The 27139-nt window shown below is 32.4% G+C and overlaps 1 protein-coding gene across 2 annotated transcripts in view; it reads left to right on the forward strand.

Moving 5' to 3' along the window:
• Window positions 1-27139, forward strand: part of LOC145252663 (branched-chain alpha-ketoacid dehydrogenase kinase-like) — a 145674-nt gene that overhangs the window by 80867 nt on the left and 37668 nt on the right. For both annotated transcript variants that reach the window (XM_080112439.1, XM_080112450.1), the window contains exons 7-10: window positions 6952-7050; window positions 8312-8385; window positions 17628-17756; window positions 19535-19624. In XM_080112439.1, the coding sequence (XP_079968565.1) occupies window positions 6952-7050; window positions 8312-8385; window positions 17628-17756; window positions 19535-19624 (392 nt within the window). The remainder of the gene's footprint in view (window positions 1-6951; window positions 7051-8311; window positions 8386-17627; window positions 17757-19534; window positions 19625-27139) is intronic.

Raw genomic sequence — 27139 nt, forward strand, 5'->3', positions numbered from 1 at the left:
TGCCCAGGACGCAACGGCTGTTTTGAAAACATCCTGATGACACAGACAACCCCAAATACTCTCCATGGCAAGCAAAAGTAAGACACAGGAGATGGTATTTTTGTTATGTTAAATATTAAGGTTGTATGTACCTAAAATCATTTTAACAAGAAGTGCACCTGACAATTCTTAACACTGATAACACCTAAACACCTAACTTTAATTCTCGAAAATGATGTTTTAAGGTGTTTTTGGACAAAAATGAAGATTTCCAGGTTAACTTCAAATTGCCGTAGATATTCTAAAAAGTCATTTGAATAAAAATAATACATCTTACATCAGGGACTACCTGCATGAAACTTGGACTCTTTTTAGTTAAAACAGTTGAACTCTTGACTTGGTCAAGAATGAACTGGTTGCATGCTAATTCAATGTTTCGAGTTTTTAAAAGGCTTCTTCGATCTATATATATAAAAATGTAACTCTTGGTTCGTTCGCAATTAATAGTCTAAAGAACCACTGGACGGATGGCTTCCACGTTTTGGTATAATATGTTTACTATACCCATGTGTGTTTTTATATATTTCTTTGTAATTATAACATTATACTTAATTTTCCTATAGTAAATAGGTGGTTTTCTTTGTACCGATAGGCCATTTTTTTTATTTAGGGACAATTATTTATTACCGCTTCCTGTCACGTGACCAGTGTTTCCAATTTAGCGGTTTTCCTGCTAGATCTGGAGATTTTGTTTGCAATCTAGCGGGGAATTCTAGAAAATCTAGAGATATTTGGCACCCACACACCCGCAATTTTAGATTAAAAAATAAAGAAAAGCACTTGAAAATACTTGAAAACATAAAATAAACTCATTCATGTAAGTAAAAAAAAGTAGCATTTATTGCCTTTGGTAACAATTATTTATTGATTATTTGTTTTGTTTTTCACCTTTTTTTTTCGGCTAACCATTCTTAAATCTCGCTATAAAATCGATTTTTCGAAGTACATTTTAGGTGGGGGGGGGCATTCCAACCTCCGAAGTTTAATTTAAAATACGATTATTTAGTCGAAAATTGTAAAAAGCAAGAAACAACAGCAAAAAAAAAAAAAAAAATTATTATACCAATACAGTAGAATTTAATTATCTACCAACCTAAATACTTTTAACATGCTAAAACAAAATTTTTTGTTTTTTTATTTTTTCAATTTCAAAATATGTTGCACCATTATTGTGATGTTTAATTTGCAGTATATTTCAATTTAACTTTTATTATAAAAAGTTTAAGTTTATGATTTGTTTCTTGCAAAAAATAAAAAAATACCCTCTCTGAAAAAACAGATAAATTAACCACACGTGGTCGCTTTCCTATCAAATATTCATCGAAAAATGGTAGATACAGACAAAATGAATGCTGACGCGCAAAGTGTATAAACATTTTGACCCCTCCCTTTACTTAAAAATTCACCAAAAATCAGGAAATTAACCAATTTTAATGAAAATTTCAGTATTTATCAAATAATGATCGCAGAATATAATGAACTAATTATACTTAACTCTTAGTAAAAATATTTTATTTTGTTTAAACAAAAAAATACCTTTACTAAAGTTATGGTCTTCAGTAGTAAATAAAAAACGCAAGAATTTATTTTTGCTTTTTTTATATAAATAAAGCATCGTAATTTGTAACAATAAAAAATAATTTTTACAGGAACATTACGAAAAAAGCCCCTAAAGTCTGTATTAATGAATTCGATATAACTCGAAGAAAAATGAATTTCTCACATACTATTCAGGAAATTAAAGATTCAATTAGATTCCTATTTCAGTCACCTAAATTATTTAGGGTGAAATGAGTTTGGGAATTTATGACAAACCCAAATTTTTTTTTTTTTTGCTTAAAAAAAATAGCATTAATACAGTAAATTAGGTAAAATTGGCATAGAATGCTCTGCTTTACGGTTGTTGTAAAAATTGAACGGAAATTTGAATTTCGTTCCCTTTTAAATTTGGTACATTTTTACATTATGTCCAACTCATCGTTCACATTTGACACATCAACTTTTATAGCTTTTCGGGTATGCTGGCAAGGTTAGGGGTGTCTATTCCGAAAGCTGTTCTTAACATGGGTAGATTGGAGTGTTTATTTGTTGTAAACGTACCTGATAACCTATAAATGTTGACATTTCCAATGTGAATGGTAACTTATGTAAAAAATAACAAAAAGATATACCAAACTGACTTTTTCGTTTAAAAATGGAATTATTTCCCTTTCGTTATTAACTATTTTTTCTTTTTTTAAATATTTTGTGTTTTATATACATAAATTACAATTGTTGAATGTTACTGTTTTGATTATATTCGTTTGGGGGGGGCACAATTAAAAAATTAAGAAAGATTAAAACGGAGCAAAATTTAAGTTTGCGTTCCATTTTTACAACAACCGTAAAACAGCGCATACTCAGCAAGTTTTATCATAATTTATAAGCATAATGTTGAAACATTAAATGAACATTTTATTTATTTTTTTGCATAATTGATGATGGAAGTATTTTTCTGTTTATTTTCTGAACATCTGTTAAAAAAAAAAAATAATTTGTACATTCTCTTGAAAAAAAGAATCAAACTTTTCTCTACTGTCACCTAACTATTTACAGTGTTCATGTAAAGCATTCATCTGTTCTTTTTATAATAAAAATTCCGTTTTCAAAGAGAAACGTTTACTGCCAAATTTCTTTAAAAAAAAAAAGTGCAAGTTTTCCTGAAAAAAAACAAACTTTCACCTAACAATTTATGGTAAAAAATTAATCTTTTTGGGGAAAAAAAATAACAACTTTTATTGATTAAAAAAATTGCAGAAAATAATAAAAGCAAATAAACGAACAAAATGCAATTTTTCTTGAGGAATGTGTTCCATTTTAACAAACTGAGCCACAGCAACGCGTGGCTGGGTACAGCTAGTATTAAAATAAATTTCTAGTTTTATAAGAAAATGTGTCACTCGATTTATACACATTTATGCACTTTTCTGTGCCAAGCATGCACAGAAGCGCACAAACATATGAGCTGGACCTACCTGCGGTGAAAAGCGAACCTGGGACCTTTCGATTGCAGATCAAGTCTACTAATGAACTACATCCATCTTACCCCAAAGTGATGATTTATTTTCATCCAACGGTTATAAAAAACAAGCTGCTAAATCATTCAGGGGCGGTTGAAATACATTGCTCTGATAACGTGTCTCGTGTTACTGCATTTTGTATTGTGATGTGTCGATTCGTCAAGATTGTTCGGTGTTGCTGTTGAACATGGCATATCAATTCAACAATATTGTTCAGTGGCGTGTTGTGTCTATGTTTCTTGGGAACATGTGTGTCAATTCAACAATATTGTTGGTGACATGGTGTGTCAGTTTGGTGGCATTGTTTGGGATTGCTTGGAGGAATTTGTTCAGGACCATGCCGTCACTTGTGATATATATTTTTTTTTTTTTGGCACTCTCTCTTCCTTAGTGAAGAGACGAGCTATTTCAGCCATCATGGCCTTCAATCCAAAGCTCATACCTGTATTTGATGACAGTGAATCCGGACAGTCAAGACAGTCAATAGTGGAGTGGTTGGAGAAAGCTGAACTAATGTCAGCTGAGTAGGGTCAAGCGCATCGAGTGCGTCATTCCGATGCGCTTGTCATATGCCATGTACCAGCAATTAAGTGAGGAAAAGCGGGCAGATTTTGAGTGCATAAAGAAAACACAGTACACAGCATTTGTTTCGAATCCTTTCGGTGCATGGAAGCAATTTGCAGCACGCCGCCTCCAACCAGGTGAAACAGTCAACATATTTTTGGCAGAACTATGCAGGCTTGTGGTCCTGTTCGGTGGCGTATCGGATCGATGTCTGCAATATGCATTCATTGCTGGATTGCTGGAGCATGTGGAAGACTTGTTACGAGCATCCTCCCAGATGGAAAACCTAGATCTATCACACGTGCTGGCTCATGCTCGCACCATTTTAAAGAACTGCATGGGAGTTCCAGAACAAGATGCATTAGCTGCTTGGTCGACACAAATTACACTTAAGGAGACAAACACTTCATGGCAGTGTTACAAGTATAATGGACTCAATCATAGAGCAAACGATTGCCTGCTGGATAGTGCGATGAGAAGAAATGTTGGTTTCAAGTGTTGAAAAGCTATCACGTGTTACCGATGTCAGTGGCAAGGGCACATTGCTTGATTTTGTTTGGGAAATGAGCAAGGGGACGAGAATTCAGGACCAATCTCATCCCCCAAACTGGTGTAAATGGTGCATTGCCAGTTATTTCTATCAATGGACTACTGCATACAGCTCTAGTAAATACTGGATACACACAATCACTGGTCTGCAAGTCGTGTTGCAAGGAATGGACGAGGAAAGTGACCCTCCAGTGCTCATAATAGATGGAAGCACATTTAGCTGCTGTGGAATAGAAATGGTCCAAGTGAATCTTGGTGTAATGCGGAGCATTAGCATAGAAGTCTTAGTTGTGGATGAATACTTACTGGAATTTGATTTATTGCTTGGGCTGGACGCAATCAAGCGACTGGGAGGAGTAGCTGTGTCTAGTGCAGGTGAGGTGAATTTTCCACATTTCAGCAAGACCAATTTTGCTGCTATCACCATTACCAAGCCTGACTTCTCTGCAGAGTATGAACAGAACACTCAGAAGTGAACCACATTGTGGAAATGGGCTGGTGACCATCCATTTATGTTGAGAAACAGACTTGCAGAGTATCCAGCCCAATACCAAGTCAGGAGGAATATGATTGTGAACTGCAGATGTGGATCGATAATGGTTGGCTGCTGCCATATCCTGAGGATGGACTTGGCCCTCCAAAAGGTCTAATCTCCCTCATGGCTGTTGTACAGGAGAACAAACAAAAAGTGTGGCCTGTTATAGCTTATCGGAAGCTAAATGAGTGTGGATGTTTATATGGCCAACGTGGATGTTTACTTACTAAAATTGAGGGAATGGCGACAACAGGGACCAAACGTTGCAGTGCTGGATCTCTGTGGTTGTTCCAAATAGTAGAGATCAAGGGACAGTGATATTGTCTTACCCGCCTCGCATTTGGGCTTAACGTTATCCCCTTAATAATATGGGCCATTGTTAATACTGTCCTCAGCCAGAATAAGACTATAAACGTGGCTAGATCTTTGTATATTCATGACATTTTTGTGAATGAAAGTGTGTGTTCTGCAACCTGTGTAGGAACATTTGAAGAAGTTTGTCTGGAAAGCAAGATGCCAGAACAGCTGAGCCTGGGCTCATGCATATTGGGATTACGTGTGAAGGAGGAGCACGGAAAATTGTTATGGTGGCTTTGAAGCGACCTTCCAGCAGTGCCCGATAAACTTACTGACCGAATTGTATTTTCAGTGTGCCGGAAACTGACTAGTCATTTCCTGGTGTGTGGCGGGTTACGTGTTGCCACAGCATTTGTAAAACAAATGACAACTGGATGAGATGACGAAGTGCGAGACCTTATTCTAGCACGGATGATCAAAGACATTTGTTTATGAGCAGCCCAGGACAATCCAGTGAAAGGTGACTGGTGTATCTGTGGAGAAGATGTTACAGTGTGGGTGAACGCTAGTTCCATTGCTACAGGCATGTTTGTGGAAAGCAATGGTTCCGTGGCAGAGGACGCAAGATGGCTCCGACCAGTGCATGAAGACAAACACATAAATTTAGCTGAACTTGATGTTGTGCTGTGAAGCGTCAACCTTGCATTACAGTGGAAAGCCAAAACTATACATCTATGAACGGACTCTGCCTGTGTATATCAATGGATAATAGACACCTTGTCCGGACAGACAAGAGTGCACACCAAAGCAGCCGCTGAAATGTTAATTAGACATTGCCACTCCAGGCTCAGAGATTTGGCCTTGGAATATGCACTATCAATCGATGTAGGGCTCGTTAAGACTCACGATAACAGAGCTGACGAACTTACTTGAGTACCACAGCGGTGGTTAAATAAGATCCATAAAGCGACAAAACCCAGAAAACTTGTGTGCTGTGGCCGCAGAACACGAACACATGTCTCAGATGCAGACACTTCATTGGTCTAGTAGACATCCAGTGTGTAAAGAACATGGTACTTTGTTAAGTTAGCTAACCCACTAATAACTGAAACTGAAGTGCGGTTAGTAGTTGAGGATTGTAAAGAATGCCAGTCCATAGATCCAGCCCCGGTGCATTCGAAGCTAGGTAGCCTTGACCTCCTGAAAACCTGGAGCAGGGTTGCTATGGATATAATTCATTTTGGCACTCAGTTGTACTTGACACTGATAGACTGTGACTCTAGCCATTTTGCCATTTGGAGGCAGTTGCATTTTGTATTGTGCTGTGTTGATTCGGCGAGATTGTTTGATGTTCATATTATTTGGATTCATCAGACCCGTGGTGCAGTGGTTAGAGTACTTCGAAAAATCAGTCGTAAAAAGTGACCTTCTCCTGAAGGTTGAAGCTTTAATCTTCAGTGTGGGCGACCAAAAAATAAAATTGTGAATTACTTAGGACCTCTATCCAGTCATGGCTGATGGAACAAGAGCATGCTACCCCCGTGAAGTAAATAAAGAGTTCCACTCGAAATTTCGTCCAAATTCCCAAGTTCGACAGAAACATTCCTGAGTTCAACAAGATACACCTGAAGAAGGTTGGAGGTTACATCGACCAAAACGTAAAAATGACACTGAAGATGAGAACAGTAGTTCGATGAATCCAAATTATATATTTTGAATTTTATCTAGTTTTGCAATTTATTAACAAATTTACTATTTGAATAACATTTTCCACAAAAAACACCTGATAGCACACTGGGCGACAGTCACAGCTGGTTTGCAGCACAATTTGCATAGGTCATCATCATCATGTTAATGTTCATTTTACTGGCTTTTAAGACTGTTTAATATTTTGTGTTTTATTTTCAGGATGATTCATTAATCAAAATATTTCTTGACAAAACGCTGACATCACGTCTAGGAATTCGATTATTGGCTGAACATCATTTGGCTATGCATGAAGAAAAGGTGAGAGATTTGCATATTTATGCATGAGTGCACTCAGTTGTAAGGCTTCAATTTAGTGAAAGGAAGAGTGTACTGTTAATTTTTACATTGCCTTTGCAAAATTCAATCATATTATGTAAAGCCAAAACAAAAATTTATTATTACATGCTAATGGCTAGAGTCACAGTCTATCAGTGTCAAATAATAAATTATTGTTTTGGCTTTACATATTATGTAAAGCCAAAACAAAGATTTTCACTTACAAAACCACCAAACTGAACACTGAATAAATATTTGAAGATATAAAGAACTTGAAACATAAAAACTTCTACCAAAATGAATAGATTCAACATTAAATAATCTAAGAAGGTTTGATATACTATAAAACAAAACAACCAAATCAAAAACCATGAATAAATATTTCGAGATATATAAAATTTAAAGCATAAAAACCTTTACCAAAATGACTGGATTCAACACTCAATGTTTTTGTGTCCAGTGGTTAGTGAAAGCCAATCACCTTCATCATCATCTTATGATAAAACAACACATGATAAGCTCTGGATGTGTGTGTGTGTTTTTCTTGATTATTGTTTAATATTTCAACAATATTTGAAACTTTTATGCAAATTTCTTTGTTAAATTTATCAATTATAAAAACGTTCAACCCAAATATTTACAAGCATCAGTTAAAAGATTGTATGTTTAATTATTAAACTATTATCTTTGTTATTGATTTAATTCCCTTTCTTTGCTACAAATACGTATATCAATAATGTATATTTTATTTTTTACAACCAAATCATGTCTTATATACTTCATGATAAGTAAACAAATGTAAGTCTCTACAGTTAGAGGCTTATTTTTCAGACACTTATGTTTTCCTTGTAAGATTCATTGGCATGTTTCTAATCTTATATACTTCATGATAGGCAAACAGATGTAAGTTCCTATGGTTAGAGACTTATTCTTCAGACTCTGCGCTAAAAGAATTATTTAGTTTTTCATTGTTAGACTTATTGGCATGTTTCTAATCTTATATATTCATGACAGGGAAACAGATGTAAGTGCCTACACTTAGAAGCTAATTCTTCAGGTTCTACACCAAAAAAAATTACGTTTTCATTGTTAGACATATTGGCATGTTTCTGATCTTGTATACTTCATAATAGGTAAGCAAATCTAGGTCCCTATGGTTAGACACTTATTCCTTTTCCTTAATTCTTTTTCTTTGATAAAAATACAAAATGCCAACAGAGATATATATTTTATTTTGTTACAGCCAAATCATGTTGGAATTATAAATGTAAATTTTTCGCCACGGAAACATATTGAGAAAAAAGCAGAATTTGTGAGGTAAGTCTACTACTATAATTATTTCTATAATCATTAAATAAGTAATAATAAAAAAGCTAAACAATATACAAAAATTTTTTTAAAAAATAACATGTATAAGATCTATTATTCAAAGGTATCTGTACATTCTTACTTTTCTTTTAGATGTCCAAATGCAGAAGTTGCTATTACTTTTCTTCTGTTAGATGTGAGATGAGGATTCTAGGACCAGTAAGTGAAGAAACAAAATCTTCTAACATAATATAAAATTCATTAATAAATATAATGTTCTGGTGCTAAATTAGGTTAAATTTTATCAAAAAGTGGCAATGTGGTTTGTTTGAGCGAATAAGAGTAAAAAAGAAAAGATATATAAATATATTTATATATATGCATGTTTCATTGAACAGCATGGATAATTATTGTTTGTTTCTCTTACAATCCATTTTTTCCATTTCGCGGGTCAATGTTCGAATGTTCCGTTTGAGTATAAAAATATATATATATATATATATATATATATATATATATATATTAGTGGCTTCACAAGGCCACAGGGAAGACAACCAAGCAAAAAAAACCTAAGCAAAATTCATCCCAAAGCAGCAAAACTAAAGCTGGTTTACCAGGACACTATATATACAAATGTAGGCAAATTTGGGCCTATTTTATTGGTTTGAAAATATATGTTCTTTTTTACCAATTATCATAAAATTTTAACCATAGAATAGTATTACAATCTTCATAAAGCCTTATTGATCAGAATTTAACAAATGAAGGCTCATTGGAAAGGTAATGACCTGAATTGGTTAGTGGGCTATGTGACATTAGCCTTTAAGCTCGCATATTAAGGGGATCATCCAGAGCCCATTTTTTAAACTTTTTACGGCCATAAAATGTTTTAATCATAGTCATTTTTTCCTAGTTTTGCATATGAATTACAAAATATTTGATATTTCCCCAAAACCTCTGGCCTTGGAAAGGAGACTAAAACTTGCTGCTATGGTTTCAAATGATCTGAAATACCAATAAGGGGAGACTTGATTCCAAATATTTTTCATATGTTATATCTCCCCTCTTTGGTTTGCATACATAAAGTAAATTTCTCCGTGTATAAAGATTATTTGAAACTGGAGATATTCATAACCGTACCTTATTTCCAAAAGAGGAGAAATATGATATATGAGAAATATTTGGAATCGAGTTTCCCCTTGCTGTTATTTCAGATCTTTTGAAACTATAACAGCAAGTTTTAGTCTTCCTTCCATCAAGGCCAGAGGTTTGAGGGAAATATATATATAATGTGTTATTTAAAGACAAGAAATATAATCACACAAAAATTGTGCACACAATTTTCTGAATATAAAAATTTGATTGATCCAATAAATATTATTATTTGCTTTGGAATATTTGCAGTGTTTGAACATTTTCCCTAATTTGGCTACAGAGTCACTTATATATTCTCCCTCTCTTTTGCCTCTTGAACAAAAATCTTTCACAAATTACATCAGGTGCCAGTTTAACATGTTTTTCTGCATTAGTTTAATTAATTCACCAGTTGTTTCTTGGGGGTAGTTTGTTCTCATTTCATTAGCTATGATTGAACAAAAGCTCAAATAATTAGTAATTCTAATCATGTATCACCAGACTCCTTAACCTCCGGAAGACTGTCACTTAAAACTTCTTATGTACTGTGTATTTTTTGAAAACCTAATCTATTATAATAAATTAATATGGAATTACACAGTGGCAAGATAAAGATAGAGGGTAGATGATTTTTTTTCATTTTAAAAAAAAAGTTTAAAATGTATATGTAAATTTGTTGTCTGCTTTGAGGAATTGCAATTAAAATAACTAGCAGAACCTGTTAACCAGCTTTGCCTGGTGGAAACATGACAGATCTAGAACAGAATTGCTAAAGGACCCTCCCCCCTCAAAAACAAATTAAACTATGGTTGTTGTTGGTGGCCACTGCCATCCCTGGAAAATAGCAGACACCATTGGCCGTGACCCAAATGAAATAATCTGGCTTCCGCTGTTGGGCATTGTTTTCCAGTGGCAGCTAGTGGAAACCACTGTCTGTTATTGTCAGCACTGTTGGTTAATGGCGATTAGTGTTGGTTTAACGCAATAACCTGCAGATACTTGTTTAACGCAATAACCTACAGATAATGACTAAAAGAAAGCATTTATTAACTCTTCAGATTAAGCGAAAACAGTTAGATAACTACCTTTTAACCCTTTTTGAAGTCAGCCATTGTTTTTTTACTCTGTATACTGCACGCATTTTTTTCTAAAAATAGGTCTAGCACATCTTCTAAATAATAAAATACTCCAGAAAGTAAAAGTGGTATGATGTTTCTTCCCATTCGGCCAGCTGTCCCTGCTGGGAAGGGGGTTGGCCATTCTGGATTATGGCTTGCCATATGGGTGATGCCAGCAAGTGCATCCTTGTCCACGTTGTCTTGGATCCAAGTTGACACACGGTGAAAATGAAGTCGGATATTCTCCAGCAAGTCACTCCAATCAGACTGATAATGTCATAAGAAGAAAAAAGACAGATGACTTGTTATAAGTAAAAAAAGTCTAAGTGTATTATAAAAGCAAAATAAAACACTAATTACTTGTTACATAAATATATATTTCAGTTGAGTGTCAGAACATTGCGAACGTCTGATTTTCAAAGTTTGTTATCATAGTCGTTGTAGGAGTTGGACACGGCTCACTTCTTCTGTTGATACAGGATTCGACACGTTTGGCCTCTCATCCAGAAACTTCTCTACTGCTTTACGTAACCTCATTCATCTTGCGACTGGCGGTCTGTCAGCTTCACGTTTCAACCTCAGCAAATAGAAAAGGGAAGATTACCCCTAGGCTTGCTGTGTTTATATACCAATTTGCCACCGCCGGTTAGAGATTGATTTTCAATTCATACGTATCAAGTGTTTGAACCAGTTAATTATCGGTGTCGCCTGATATTTGATGCCATATCTGTGCATGAGGTCGCCAAGCTAATCAAGAACCTAGATTCCAGTAAAGCAACTGGCCCTGATGGCATCCTAATTATAGTGCTAAAAAAGCTTCAACCTGAACTTGCTCCCATACTTACGAAACTGTTTAAGCGTTGCCTTAAGGAGAAGTGCTTTCTAACACCCTGGAAAACCTCATCAGTAGGTGAAAAGTCATCTCCCTCTCAGTACAGACCAGTAAGTCTCCTGTGTGTCATGAGTAAGTTGCTGGAATCCATATTAAATAGAGAAATAGTCAACCACCTCAGCAAAAATAACCTTCCTAGTGACATGCAATATGGTTTCTGTTCTGCAAGATCTACCGCAGATGTGCTAATGGTTATATCTCATAGGATTAGTGAATCTCTTGACAAAGGCTTCCTTTCTAGGGCAATTGCTCTTGACATATCAAAGGCCTTTGACAAGGTATGGCATAAAGGCCTACTTTACCAGATTTCCAGCTACGGTATCACTGGTAATGTTTTCTCAATCATTAAATCATTTCTCTCCAATAGGCTCATAAGAGTAGTGGTTGATGGTCAGAAATCAGAGGCCCACAGTATTAATGCTGGAGTCCCTCAGGGGTCCATCCTGGGCCCAACTCTTTTCCTAATCTACATCAATAATCTCCCTAAACACATATTTAAATCATTCGTTGACATCTATGCTGATGACACGACCATCTACGGCAACACATCAAAGGCTGTAAATGACAAAGCTTTCTCTGATTCTCTCTCCTCTGATCTCGAGCATGTGGTTCAATGGGGGAAGATGTGGCTGGTTACCTTTAACGCATCTAAAACCAAGCTCCTATCTTTACATCATTAACGCTCTGATCCTCATCTGGCATCAATTGAAATGGATGGCTCTCGTCTAGGAGAAGCTCCATGTTTTGACAAGCTTCTGGGCTTGACCTTTACTCCTGATCTGAAATGGAACACGTACATCAAGTCTGTTGCCAAGGTCGCTGGAAAGATGGTGGGATCCTTCTCCCACTCCAGAAGATATCTCACTACTGATGCAATTCTCTGTCTATATAAAAGCCAAGTACGCACAAGGATGGAATACTGCTGCCATATCTGGGCAGAAGCTGCTAAAAACAGCCTATCATGCCTTGACAGAGTACAAAATAGACTTTGTGGCTTAATGGGGATGCCCTTTTCTCTTCCCTGCAACCTCTCTCCCATAGAAGAGACGTTGCGAGCCTGTCTTTGTTTTATCGTTATTTCCATTGCAGGTGCTCGTCTGAGCTCCAATCTCTAGTCCCCCCTAGCAAATCTTTTATGAAAAACACCCGTCTAGCTGAAACCACTGTAAAAAATTTTCCCTACTCTTTATCTGTGCCTAAATCAAAACATAGATTCCATGAACAAAGCTTCTTTCTTAGAACTGCACGCCTGTGGAACTCTGTTCCGTCTGCTTGCTTCCCACCTGACTACAACCTGGATGTCTTCAAGTCCAACGTAAACAAATTCCTGATGAACCGCCCCCTTAAGTAGACATTTTTATTAAACCCCCACACTAATGTACTGTACATGCAATGACCCTTATCCCTGAGTGGCTTCCGGGCCTTGATAAGTGGTGATCACCTTGTAAAAAAAAAAAAAAATTCCTACATATCAAATGTTGACCCATTCAACTTTCTTTTATTGTTTCCTCTATCCTATTTTTAGCGATGAGTTTCTATTTAAAACTTTTTATCTTTTTTTTTCCCCGTTTATCTCTTTCTTCCAAAAAAAATGTAATTTAAAGCTTTCTTATTTATTTTATGAATTAAGTGTCAGTAATTCTAAAACCCATTAGCCAGGTTCGATTTCTCGTGCTGCAATTTCCCTAATATTCAACATCAGGCACTTCACAGTGTTACAGTGGTAAAAAAAAAACAAATATATAACAAATAAGTGTTTCCGTAGCCAATAAAATGTATGTTTGAACCATACCTGCATAATATTTTTGTGTTTTAACTTATTTGAACGCGTTTAATCAGTTCTAAAAAGAAAGTGTCAACATGATAAGTCACAGTTTAATTTTATTTTCTTGACCTAGGCTTCATAGAAGTCTAGGTCAAGAAAATAAAATAAAATTTAATCATCAACAGGAATAAAAAATGCAAAAAATAAAAACAAACAAATATAGCATCATTAAAATCTCGATAATCGCTCAAAAATCGAAAATTAATTATTGCTATCATAAAAGAAACTTATTTTTAGGGCTTTTTTGGGGTAGGAGGTAGTGGCATCTTGGTATTTTGTGCATAATTACATTTCCAAATCAATGCTGTTTTTATATTTTGAGTGTTCCGTCCAAGCAAGGAAAGAGCAATATGTGCTTGATTACATTTTATGTTAGTTTCCTGTGCGCAAGGAAAGAGTTAAAATGCCAATAATTCTCCAAGCTTTTGTTAGAGCTCCCTGTAGTAAAATTTTAAGGGTTCCAGTATTTAATTTTAATAATTTTGAGCGATTATAAAGACTTCAAAGAGGCTGTATATGTTTTTTAGCAGAATTGCATCATGTGTAGAAGTTTGTATGATTATTGAGTGTTACAAGATGTTATGTATATTTTTTATACTTATGCATGTGTGTTAACATGCTGAATTGTTCAAAATAAGTCGCTAATATTTATGAAACATCAAGATGATTTTTAGGTTACCAGTTCTTAAATTTCTGTTTTGAGCAATTATTATGTTTGTATTTGTTTTTTAGCACTATTGCCTCCTGTAGAGAAGTGTTTTTTACAGTATCTGTTATTAATTTGTTAGGTGAAAGTATGCAATAGTTGCAAAACACTATCCCCCTCCTCACATTTGTTATAGGTTTCTAAGTAATCACATGATTATTTCAGTGCACTTCAGTAAATGCATGAGTACAAAAAGAATATAATGAATGCCCAAGGAGGAAAACTATGAATATGTAAATAAAAAATAACTGAACATCATTCATCAAACCACAGCATATATGTTTTGTGCAAACATCGTCCTCTGCTTGTAGGCAATCAGAATGAGAAAATAAAGTTTTATCCTCATAAATTAGTTTATGAGTACTTCTGCAGTTTAAATCCCATTTTTCCATGAGTCTTGCTCAGCAACGCCTGACAAATGATTAAAACCACCAGATTATACCGAGTGACTAAAGAGACGTGAGCAGGCAGACAGCCAAAAATTGGAAAAAGAAAAACAAAGGAGGATATTTTTTTACTACTTAACCCAGCGTAGCATAAACACCTCTAACATTTCCATGTTAAGAACGCCTTTCGGAATAAACAACCCAACCTCAGAAGCCATTCTTAACATGGGGAGGTTGGGGGTGTTTATTCCGAAAGCCGTTTTTAACATGGGAGTGTTTATACTACGCTGGGTTAGATTGTAAAAAACACCTTTTTAAAGGCCGTTTAAACATTTTAGGCAAAAAAAGATTATCATTTTTTTTTTAGAAGTTAAATGACACTAGTGTTACGTTGTAAAAACATACCAAAATAACTTTCCATATTCAAACAAAACAAAAAATATATTTGTTCACTAATTCAAAGAAACAAAACTTTTATAATAAGAAAAACAGTTATCAATATCCGGCAGTTTTTGTTGTTTGCCAGGCATTGCCGAGCAAGACTCATGGAAAAATAGGAACTGCAGAAGTACCAGTTAATGTGTAAAAGTAAATGTGTAAAGAGAAGAAATAAGCAAACATTATTCATTAAACCCCAACTGACATAATAGCAGTCAATAACTACTACTATGTTGTTTACATTTGATGGCAACGAACACAAAGAAAGAAAGAAGAATGTAGAAGATACATTTACTACTACACTGCGTATAAAATTATTAACAAGTTTACATTTTTTTAAATATTGAAGGAACGAGTGAATAAAAATTCATGAAACTTTGAGAAAGTGCTTACAATACTATTCAGCTACTCCAGTCAGAAAATAAAAGTATTTAAAGCAGTATTAGCAAATCTATGGCAGAAGATAGGAATATCTGTTGATTTCAGTGTGTCAAGTTATTAACAAGGTTGAGAAAAATACACAACCTATTTCTTGTTTATTGAAATAATTTTCAAACATTAAGTGAACTAGGAAAAATGCTTAGAACACTAACTACATTGCAATTTCTACATTGACATAATTAGTAGGGGATATGCGATCCTTTTTTATGAATAACTTGTAAAAGACGTTGGTCCACAAAATTAATCAAATTTGTGATTTTGTCAACAGTTATTCCTCGTGATATCTCTTGGAGAGCATCCCACAACTCCTCTTTGCTCTTAAATTGGCATCCACTTGCATAGAGGCGTTGCTTCATGATACTCCAAAGACGCTCAATTGGGTTCAAATCTGGTGAATTCACCGGCCACTCCATCTTCCGCAGCCCAGAGTACCCCAGTTATTGCAAATACTCTTTGATTTTATTTGCTGCATGCAAGGGAGCATTATCCTGCATAAAAATAATTGTTCTTCTGAACGTCAGCCTTTACTTCTTCAGCCAGGATTTAAAGTGCTCCTTCAGAAAAGTTATGTAAGCATTTGATGTCATTTTTACACCTTCTGGGACTCTCCATGGGCCAACTAAAGTACCTTCGATAATCCCAGCACAAATCATTATCCCACCAACTTGTTGGCACCTTAAACGCTGATGACAATGTCGTTTATCTAAGACCATCCTTTGCTCCAGCCATTTGGGCTATCAAGAGTGACACGCACTTCATCCGTGAACAAAACTTTGGAAAAATCTGTTTTCATGTTGTCCTCTGCTCATTTCAATCGGTTTTATATGTGATGTTGCTTTAATGGAGGCTTGGTCACAGACTAAACAGACTTTGCCACTTCTTTCAGAAGGTGACATTAAGTACTTTTTGAGACATTCTTTAATCTGGCTTGGTCAAAGACTTCTCGACTTGTTTGCCCAGGGTTCTTAACAACTCCACATTTAATTTGCAGTAGAGAACAGCGTGAAACAACTCTAGATTTACATTTATCAGCTCTCTTATGTATCTTTGTAGGGTCCTTGACAAAGTTCTTCAGTTTGATGGTACCTCCCTATCATTTTCGATATTTCGAGAGTAGTTTTACCTTTTGCTAGCTGTTCTGTAATAGTACTCTTTTCAGAACTACTCAAACCCACGACCCATTTTATTGACGAAACAAACTACCTTGTTAATAATTTGACACACCTCAAATACCGTAGATTGAGCAATTATGATGGCAAGTTGTTTACATTGGGTGGAACAGTATGAAGATTTCACAGTACGCGCAGCTCAGCATTGCCAATGTTTCTGAAGCTTTTGATATGAAACTATCAGTAAGTATCTGAAACTGGTAAAAAAATGTTATCTCATTAATAATTTGACACGCAGTGTAGATACTATATTTATGTTTGTGTATGTTTTAGTTTTAGCAGAGAAGTTAGTCATAAGTAAAAGATTGGAAGATCCGTTCGCTGTTATTATATGTTGCTATTAACTGAAATTGATGATGTGTGAATCAATATTTGTCTGAGTAACGCCATATTGTAATGTTTTGAAGTGTTTGTTTAGAATGATCTAATTCCAGAATAAGAGAATTAGCAAGCAACCAACCAGAGGTAGCAGACTTTTCCAAAGGAGACTTTATTATCTTTTGATTCTACTACGGGAAAGTTAATAGTATATCTGTGTATGCATGAGCCAGTTATGGGCGGTGTAAGCGTAGAATCTGTGAAGCATGTAGACTTCCTCCTGGTGTTGACTGATGGCGGTGATAGAACTAAATATTTAGCGGGCAAAATAGGTACCCCTTCCGCTAATGATGTTGCAATTGTGATGGTATTACTCCTAGGGTGTAATGTAGTATTTTATTATCACTGTTGAATGAGTCTGTAAAGATGTTCGGAAGTTGCATAAGATAGTGGCTATTAGCCTAGCTGTATTGAATTTGTATGTGGCATCTGTTGTTGAAAATTTATGATACTTTGGTCCAGAGGGGAATTTCTGCAGTCATTTTATTATATATGGAGCTATCAGCATCCTTTGTACAAAAGGTCATTGCATGCAAAATTCTGTAAAGATTCTCAAGTTCATCATAAAGTTTCCGAGTTCAACAAGATACACCTGCAGAAGGTTAGAGTTTGCATTGGGCAAAACGTTGTGAGAATAAAATCCAAGATGAGAATGAGAGCATGGTACCCCCCCCCCTCCCATGGATTAAATATTTATAACAAATTCTCAAGTTCAACAGAAAGATTGCTGTTATTTTTTTAAAAATCTGTTTTAATTTCATTAGGAATGTGTGCCTCGCAAAATACGGTGCTGCTCCCAATGTCCGACTCAATGGCCACCTGAATGTGACATTTCCATACATTGCTCCTCCATTGGATTATATTTTGGTTGAAATTCTAAAGAATTCTATGAGGTAATCATTGTTTTTGCAAAAATTACTTATTAGTTTTTTGTTTTTTTTCTAAAGTCACTTTGTAAAATAATATTTATTACTAAATTACTATTTCATACACAAAATATTGTACATGGGTTCATTTGTTCATTAAACATGTATAGTGCTTAATAGTTGTTTTTTTTTCTCTAAACTTATTTCTTTCTAATTTCATATGATATATACTTTTTGCAGAAAATACTTATACTTGTAAAAGGGAAAGCTAGTTTGTTTGAAGCGTTGCTGGTAATCAAATATGTAAGTGTATAAGAAGGGTCTTAGCAATGTAGAATTCCGGGGTGTTAATTTTTTATGGCACTCCTTTGGTTTGTTTTCTTTTTAATTTAGAGAATAACATATCTTTTTTATCAAGGAGATTCTGATTATATATGTGAATTACTAGCAGGATGCCTGACACTGCATGGTCATAAAATAGGCTTAAATATAATATTTTAATTTATGCTGATTTTGTATTTATTGTTATAGAGTCAATTCAATATTGATTATTATATTGTAACCAATATATAGTAGTGATTTTAAAAGTTTAAAAAATATGATTTGGATGTCATCAGGTAGAATCAAAACCAAAACATTTAGTGCTTCAGCCTTGGTTGTAGCTACTGGAGCTCGTCAAACATATCAGAAATAGTTAAAAATGAACTGATTGTAGATTTGTGCATGCATACAAGAGCACTTTGTCGACTTACATCTGCCAAGTTCCAATTGTTTTCAATTTGACCCCCTTAGAGCTAAAAACCAAATCGAATTTGTTTGATGGGTCTAAATACCCTATATATCAAGTTTCAAGTCTGTAGACCAAAAATTGACAGAGTAGTTTGGTAGAGAATGTTCCTCACTGAGACAGACAAGGTCACATTTATATATATAAATGAATGATCGACAGAAAATGACATCATTTGATGCACCACATACTGATCTGTGACCTTGCATCTCCAAGGAGATGCAGTTTGAAAAAATGGAGACAGACAGACAAAAACACAGACGTAGAGTGAGATTTATATATTAAGATTTTTGAAAATAGATATACGAAGATTTATATTCTTGATAAAACCGTCATTCATTTCTGTGTTTTTGTTAATACATCATATCAGTTTAATATCCTGGTATTCTACATTGCTAACAGCTTTCTCATATACTTACATATTTATTAATTTTTTTTCTTGTCACTTAAAAATAACTCTATAGTAAACTTCTAGTTCATGTACAGGTGGACTGGACTGTTGCTTAAAAAGGCATAAGGCCTATATTTACTTTTTTGTTTTTATCTAAATTTCTTTATTTCTAAATTTCTAATAACATAAAAATGTTAATTCAATTTCATCAGTATCATATCTACATGCACATAACAAAACATATTTTCCAAAATCATGTATCAAGTAGTTTTATTTTTATAGATAAAATAATTTTTAAATGATTAAGAAGAATTTGTAGGCATAAAAACGTAAGTCTAGTAAGTATATATTTGTGTTATCTCCCTTTGTTTCTTGAATATTTTTTCAAAATAGAGGTTGAAATTGTCACACCTTGTATACTCATAAAATTTGATTTTTTATTATAAATAAAACTACTTGATTAATTTTATGTGATTTTTGCAATATGATGTTTTAGTTTCATCATGGTATGTACATCATACAGATGTTTCTTTATTTTTGTTTATTTAATATGGGGGAATTCTGACCAAGGACCCAATTATGTTCTGTAATATGTTTGTTTTTTCTCTTTTGCAACAACAACAATAGGGCAACAGTGGAAAGTCACTTGGACAATTTGTATAATTTGCCAGACATTGTTATTACAATTGCAAACAACGATACAGATTTTGTAATTCGGTAAGTTATTTTTACTGAAATAAATTTTTACTTTACTTATACTGTGTGTGTGTGTGTGTATATATATATATATATATATATATATATATATATATATATATAAAATGACAAATATCTATATTATAAATTATATGATGTTGACCATCTTACAATTTATTCTTTTAATTATGTTTAAATTTACAATTCTTGATAGCAAATGTTTTGTAGCGCAAGAAATAGCAACTATCCACATGAAATGCATTTGGGCTTGATTACAAAATCCGAAAATTGGAAGATAAGTTGCAATTAACTTTTATTTTATCTTTTATTACACCATTTTGAATTTTCAAGTAAAACACTAAAATTTAAATGTTCGTATAAAGAAATTGTATTAATTTTGATATACACTACTAAAAATTTTTATATTTAGTATTTTATTAATTTATTATTTATAATCAATCTATATATATTTACTTAGATAATATTAATAATTGTAATATGTTTGAAATATGTCTATATCTATATATATAAAAATGTAACTCTTGGTTCGTTCGCAATTAATAGTCTAAAGAACTACTGGCCGGATGGATTTCACGTTTTGGTATAATATGTTTACTATACCCATGTGTGTTTTTATATATTTCTTTTTAATTATAACATTATACTTAATTTTCCTATAATAAATAGGTGGTTTTCTTTGTACCGATAGGCCATTTTTTTTTATTTAGGGACAATTATTTATTACTGCTTCCCGTCACTTGACCAGTTTTTCCAATTTAGCGGTTTTCCTGCTAGATCTGGAGATTTTGTTTGCAATCTAGCGGGGAATTCTAGAAAATGTAGAGATGTTTGGCACCCACACACCCGCAATTTTAGATTAAAAAATAAAGAAAAGCGCTTGAAAATACTTTAAAACATAAAATAAACTCATTTATGTAAGTAAAAAAAGTAGCATTTATTGCCTTTGGTAACAATTATTTATTGATTATTTGTTTTGTTTTTCACCTTTTTTTTTCGGCTAACCATTCTTAAATCTCACTATAAAATCGATTTTTCGAAGTACATTTTAGGTGGGGGGGGGGGCATTCCAACTTCTGAAGTTTAATTTAAAATACGATTATTTAGTCGAAAATTGTAAAAAGCAAGAAACAACAGCAAAAAAAAAAAAATAATTATACCAATACAGTAGAATTTAATTATCTACCAACCTAAATACTTTTAACATGCTAAAACAAAGTTTTTTTATTTTTTATTTTTCTAATTTCAAAATATGTTGCACCATTATTGTGATGTTTAATTTGCAGTATATTTCAATTTAACTTTTATTATAGAAAGTTTAAGTTTATGATTTGTTTCTTGCAAAAGAAAAAAAAATACCCTCTCTGAAAAAACAGATAAATTAACCACACGTGGTCGCTTTCCTATCAAATATTAATCGAAAAATGGTAGATACAGACAAAATGAATGCTGACGTGCAAAGTGTATAAACATTTTGACCCCTCCCTTTACTTAAAAATTCACCAAAAATCAGGAAATTAACAAATTTTAATGAAAATTTCAGTATTTATCAAATAATGATCGCAGAATATAATGAACTAATTATTTTTACTTAACTCTTAGTGAAAATATTTTATTTTGTTTAAACAAAAAATACCTTTACTAAAGTTATGGTCTTCAGTAGTAAATAAAAAATGCAAGAATTTATTTTTGCTTCTTTTATATAAATAAAGCATCGTAAGTTGTAACAATAAAAAATAATTTTTACAGGAACATTACGAAAAAAGCCCCTAAAGTCCGTATTAATGAATTCGATATAACTCGAAGAAAAATGAATTTCTCACATACTAGTCAGGAAATTAAAGTTTTAATTAGATTCCTATTTCAGTCACCTAAATTATTTAGGGTGAAATGAGTTTGGGAATTTATGACAAACCTAAATATTTTTTTTTTTTGCTTAAAAAAAATAGCATTAATACAGTAAATTAGGTAAAATTTACATAGAATGCTCTGCTTTACGGTTGTTGTAAAAATTGAACGGAAATTTGAATTTTGTTCCCTTTTAAATTCGGTACATTTTTACATTATGTCCAACTCATCGTTCACATTTGACACGTCAACTTTTATAGCTTTTCGGGTATGCTGGCAAGGTTAGGGGTGTTTATTCCGAAAGCCGTTCTTAACATGGGTAGATTGGAGTGTTTATTCGTTGTAAACGTACCCGACAACCTCTAAATGTCGACATTTTCAATGTGAATGGTAACTTATGTAAAAAAAAAACAAAAAGATATACCAAACTGACTTTTTCGTTTAAAAATGGAATTATTTCCCTTTCGTTAATAACTTTTTTTTTTTTTTTTTTTTTTTTAAATATTTTGTGTTTTATATACATAAAGTACAATTGTTGAATGTTACTGTTTTGATTATATTCGTTTGGGGGGGCACAATTAAAAATTTAAGAAAGATTAAAACGGAGCAAAATTTAAGTTTGCGTTCCATTTTTACAACAACCGTAAAACAGCGCATACTCAGCAAGTTTTATCATAATTTATAAGCATAATGTTGAAACACTAAATCAACATTTTATTTATTTTTTTGCATAATTAATGATGGAAGTATTTTTCTGTTTATTTTCTGAACATCTGTTAAAAAAAAAAATAATTTGTACATTCTCTTGAAAAAAAGAATCAAACTTTTCTCTACTGTCACCTAACTATTTACAGTGTTCATGTAAAGCATTCATCTGTTCTTTTTATAATAAAAATTCCGTTTTCAAAGAGAAACGTTTACTGCCAAATTTCTTTAAAAAAAAAAAAGTGCAAGTTTTCCCAAAAAAAAACTTTCACCTAACAATTTATGGTAAAAAATTAATCTTTTTGAGGAAAAAAATAACTTTTATTGATTAAAAAAAATTGCAGAAAATAATAGAAGTAAATAAACGAACAAAATGCAATTTTTCTTGAGGAATGTGTTCCATTTTAACAAACTGAGCCACAGCAACGCGTGGCCGGGTACAGCTATTATTTATATAATTTTATATGAAACTTATTACAAAATATATATATTCTATTTCTAGTTATACCAATTGTTGGTTTTATCAAAATTTTATATACGTATATAATTGAGTTATTGCTATTTTAATTAAATTTATTATTACATAAATTATGATTCTTTATAGCCTTTAATTATTTTCCATTAATCTTAATTAATTTTACTATCAAATTCCCCTTTGTAATATTTTATCCTGTTTAAATACAATTAAATGCCAATAATTCACTTTTATATTTTAATGAGTTATTTCCTTTTAACAAACCTAGTTATATTAAACAATTTTTTTATTACATGGATAAATAATATATTTATCTAGCTGTAGTGTTATTTTATTATATATTATTTATTTATTAATCCAATTTGTATTATAAATTGAATTATATCAGTTATTTAAATTAAATATTAACATTTAAAATATTTCAATGTAAATTAATCTACATTTATGAGTTTTATTTATCAATAGTCTAAGTTAAATTATAATAATTAGATGAACGATTAGCTGGTGTGTTTATAAGTTATCCTTCCATCATTATATTTCATCTACTTTAATTTATTGAATTTAAATATATCTCAATTTTTATTATTTTTAATTTTATCCTAATATATTTAAATTACATCACATACTTATTTTATATATTATAAATTCTAAAGAAATAATAAATTATTTGATATCTTTTAAGCTATTCTTTTGTATCAATATTATTTAATTGTAATTTTAATCGGCAATTATTTTACTTCAATCTATCATATATTCATTAATTAATTTGTTTATATTTTTTAAACTTATATTTTATTTTAATTTATATCCATTAATAACAAAATTTAGTTCTTTATTTTAATTTGAGCTATTATATATTTAAAACCTTATCAGCTTAGTATTTAATTTTATTTACTTAATTACTACTATTTAACTTTTCTTTATTTTATGTATCTATTTTTTAAATTTAATTTTTTGAAGGTTTTATTATAAAAATTAACTTTTTTCCTCTATAATTGTTAAATGCAAATATTCTTCAATCAAATATTGATAATCATTTCCCTCAACCTGGTTAATTTGTTTAGTACAATATTTTCCTTTTTTTTACTTGAATAAATCCTAATTCCCCTTGTATTTGTGTTTAAAAGTACACTAATCATATGATAATTTATTATTTTAATTAATTAAATGAGTATTTAAAATAATATTTAATTATTTCATTCTTATTTTGCTTTTATTATTTTAGGATTGTTAATGTTATTATAACATAATATTTTATGTTCTCCTACTCTCTCGTTTACCATTTTCTTTTCTTTATAATTTAACATTTTAATATGAACTTATATTTAAGATAAGAAGTATGGCATGGTTTGCTTGAAGCATTGTTAAATAATAAAAGGTATTTTTGTAAGCTTACAATGCAAGAATTTACAGTTGTTATAAGCAAATAAATAAATAAATGAATGATAAATAATTCAATAATTTTTTTTTATAATTTTTTATTTATATTTATTTATTTATCTACCTGATTTTTTTTTTTTTCAACAGTGGATGGTACTTATTCCAAAGGTCCTTTCGGGTAATAACCCATTATCAGTGGAGAAATAAATCCTCTCTCTCTCTCTCGGCTGTAAATTGTAAAGTGGCTGTTCTGTTTAGATTTGAAATCCAAACACTCAGAGATTAATTAATTCCGTTACATGTTCAGGGGAAATAATTCTATTTTTTTTTCTTTTGTTTGGATTTTAAATCCAAATGCTCAAGCTTAATTAATTCAGTCATGTTCAGGGGAAGTCATTCTATTTTTACTTGACTACAGGTTTTCTGATCAATTCATATTCTGTTTAAATGCTTATAACTGGTCGTTGTTGTTTAAATGTTTTTGTGAAATTTTATTTCAAATTTCTGTTTAATATGGTTTAACCCCCCCCCTAGAATTATTTCCCCTGAACATGTAATTGAATTAATTAATCTTTGAGTGTTTGGATTTAAAATCTAAACAGAACAGCCACTTTACAATTTACAGTCTAGAGAAAGGATTTATTTCTCCACTGATGATGGGTTATTACCCAAAAGGACGTTTGGAATAACTACCATCCACAGTTAAAAAAAAAATTCAGGTAGATAAATAAATAAAAATAATATAAAAAAAGATTATTGAATTATTTATCCTTCATTTATTTATTTATTTATCTGCTCATAATGGTTGTAAATTCTTGCATTGTAAGCTTTCAAGAATACCTCTTATATTTAACATGTTTGAATATCACAATTAGACTAATAGTTAGAATATTTCAAGCTCTACATCCTCAATTCCATACATTAATTTTATAGTTTAATATATTTTTACTTATAATTTCAAAATAAAATTATTTTCAAAATAAAATTATTAACATTTAATTACTGTAAAAAAAAAAAAATGATACTACCCTATATCATGTTGAGATTTAATCCATAGAGATATCTGATTATAACTAATGTTTCTATATCTATTTGTCTATTATCACGTTTGTTTTATTTATTTGGATCAATGCACCTATCATCTTATACTTTCTTATTTAAATGAGTATTTAAATCAACACTTGAGAATTTAATTTTACTTTATTATATTATAATTATCAAAATTTTCATTACAACACAACATCTAATCTTTTTACACTCTCCCACTTACTTTTTATTTTATTTCTAATTAAAAAATATTTTATTTGCAACTAATATTTGCAATGTTCAAATATTGCAATGGGCCAATTGTTAGAATATTTCAAGTTCCATGACTTCTATTCCATATACTAATTTAATATTTAATTTATTATTTACATATAATCATAAAATACAATTATTAGCTCTTAGTTGTCAGATTTAAATTAAATGCTACATTAAACAACCTCCCCTTTAAATTAAATACTACATTATGCAAATTTAAATTAAATGCTACATTATGTAAAATATAAACACCCTCCCCTTAAATACTACATTATGTAAAATATAAACACCCTCACCTTAAATACTACGTTAAGTAAAATATAAACACTCTCCCCTTGACTAGAGAAACAAAACTAGAATCAGACGATCAAGCCTTTATGTGCTTTAGACTTAACATGCAACATAACATTAGCTACTTTTATTTTCTCTTCCGCTCTCCCTCGACCCAGGACTGCACCCTAATAAACAAAGTCTCTGACAGACTAGATACAGCACTCTCCCTCGACACTAGCGGCCAAGTGCATGTATTTGGTGACTTCAATGTCTGCCACAGCAACTGGCTTGTATTCTTTACTTACACAAATGCAGCTGGTAGCACAACACATAGCTTCTCTATATCTCATTCCCCATCACAGATGATTGTTTCCAACCCATTTTCCAGACCAGTAAGAACAACACGCATCACTTCTAGATCTGTTTCTGACCACAGTTCCCGTTAATTGTATAACGAATGCTCACAGCCCACTTGGGAACATTGATCGGTTGAAATCACCCTAAACTCTAGAGCCAAAACTGAAGAGCCATTGCTCAAAACAACAAGATATTATAAAAAGGCTGACTGGGAAGCCATCAGGGATCTCATCAGAGATGCCTCATGGGGAAATATCTTTTCTCTACCTTCTTAACAGTGCACAAATGAGACCACTGAATGGTTCAAAATGGCTATTGAAGCACGTATTCCCATGCGGAAATTTTATAGCAAGCCCCACTCTCCCCAGTGGTTTACTTCTACTTGTGCAGCTGTCATTGCGCAAAGGCAGCATGCATACCACAGATTTAACTGACATAAGTCCAGTTCAAACACAGAAGTATATAGAAGCTAGAAGTAATTATAAGAAAGAAATAGTGACAGCTAAGAGAGAATTTACTGAAACCACCAAAAAACGCGTTGAAGCAGAGAAATTAGGAACCCGTGATTTCTGGAAAATCTACAACAGTGTAGTAAATAATGGGCAATCAACAATTCCTCCACTATCGAACAATCATGAGGTTGTTTGCACAGCAAATGAGAAGGCTAACATGCTTGCCAGTTGGTTTGCCTCCAACTCAACATTGGACCCCGCTAACCACCCCCTCCCTGACTTTCCTTTGCGAACAGATGTCACGCTAGATGATCTGAAAATAACCTCTTCTCAGGTGCATGCTATTATAAAAAACTTTGAAAGTTCAAAAGCATGTGGACCTGATCTCATCTTGGTTGTGCTATTAAAATAATGTTCCGCCGAAGTAGCTCCAGTTCTCTCCAAACTTTACAACAAATGCCTTAATGAATCTTGCTTTCCTGACTGCTGAAAAACTGCTTCTGTGGTTACAGTTTTTAAGAATTCTGGCGAAAGAACTGACCCATTAAATTATGACCCCATTAGCCTCCTCCCACTTTTCGCCAGAATATTTGAGTATAATTAATCAAGCAGTAGTCCATCATCTTACAGATGCTAAATTTTTGTCTGACCAGCAATATGGATTTAGGCAAGCCCGTTTCACAGCTGATATCCTAACTATAATCTCTGAATGTATATACCATTCTC

The sequence above is a fragment of the Euprymna scolopes genome, chromosome 3 (assembly GCF_053919585.1).
Source record: "Euprymna scolopes isolate OS-2025 chromosome 3, ASM5391958v1, whole genome shotgun sequence".
NCBI lineage: Eukaryota > Metazoa > Mollusca > Cephalopoda > Sepiida > Sepiolidae > Euprymna > Euprymna scolopes.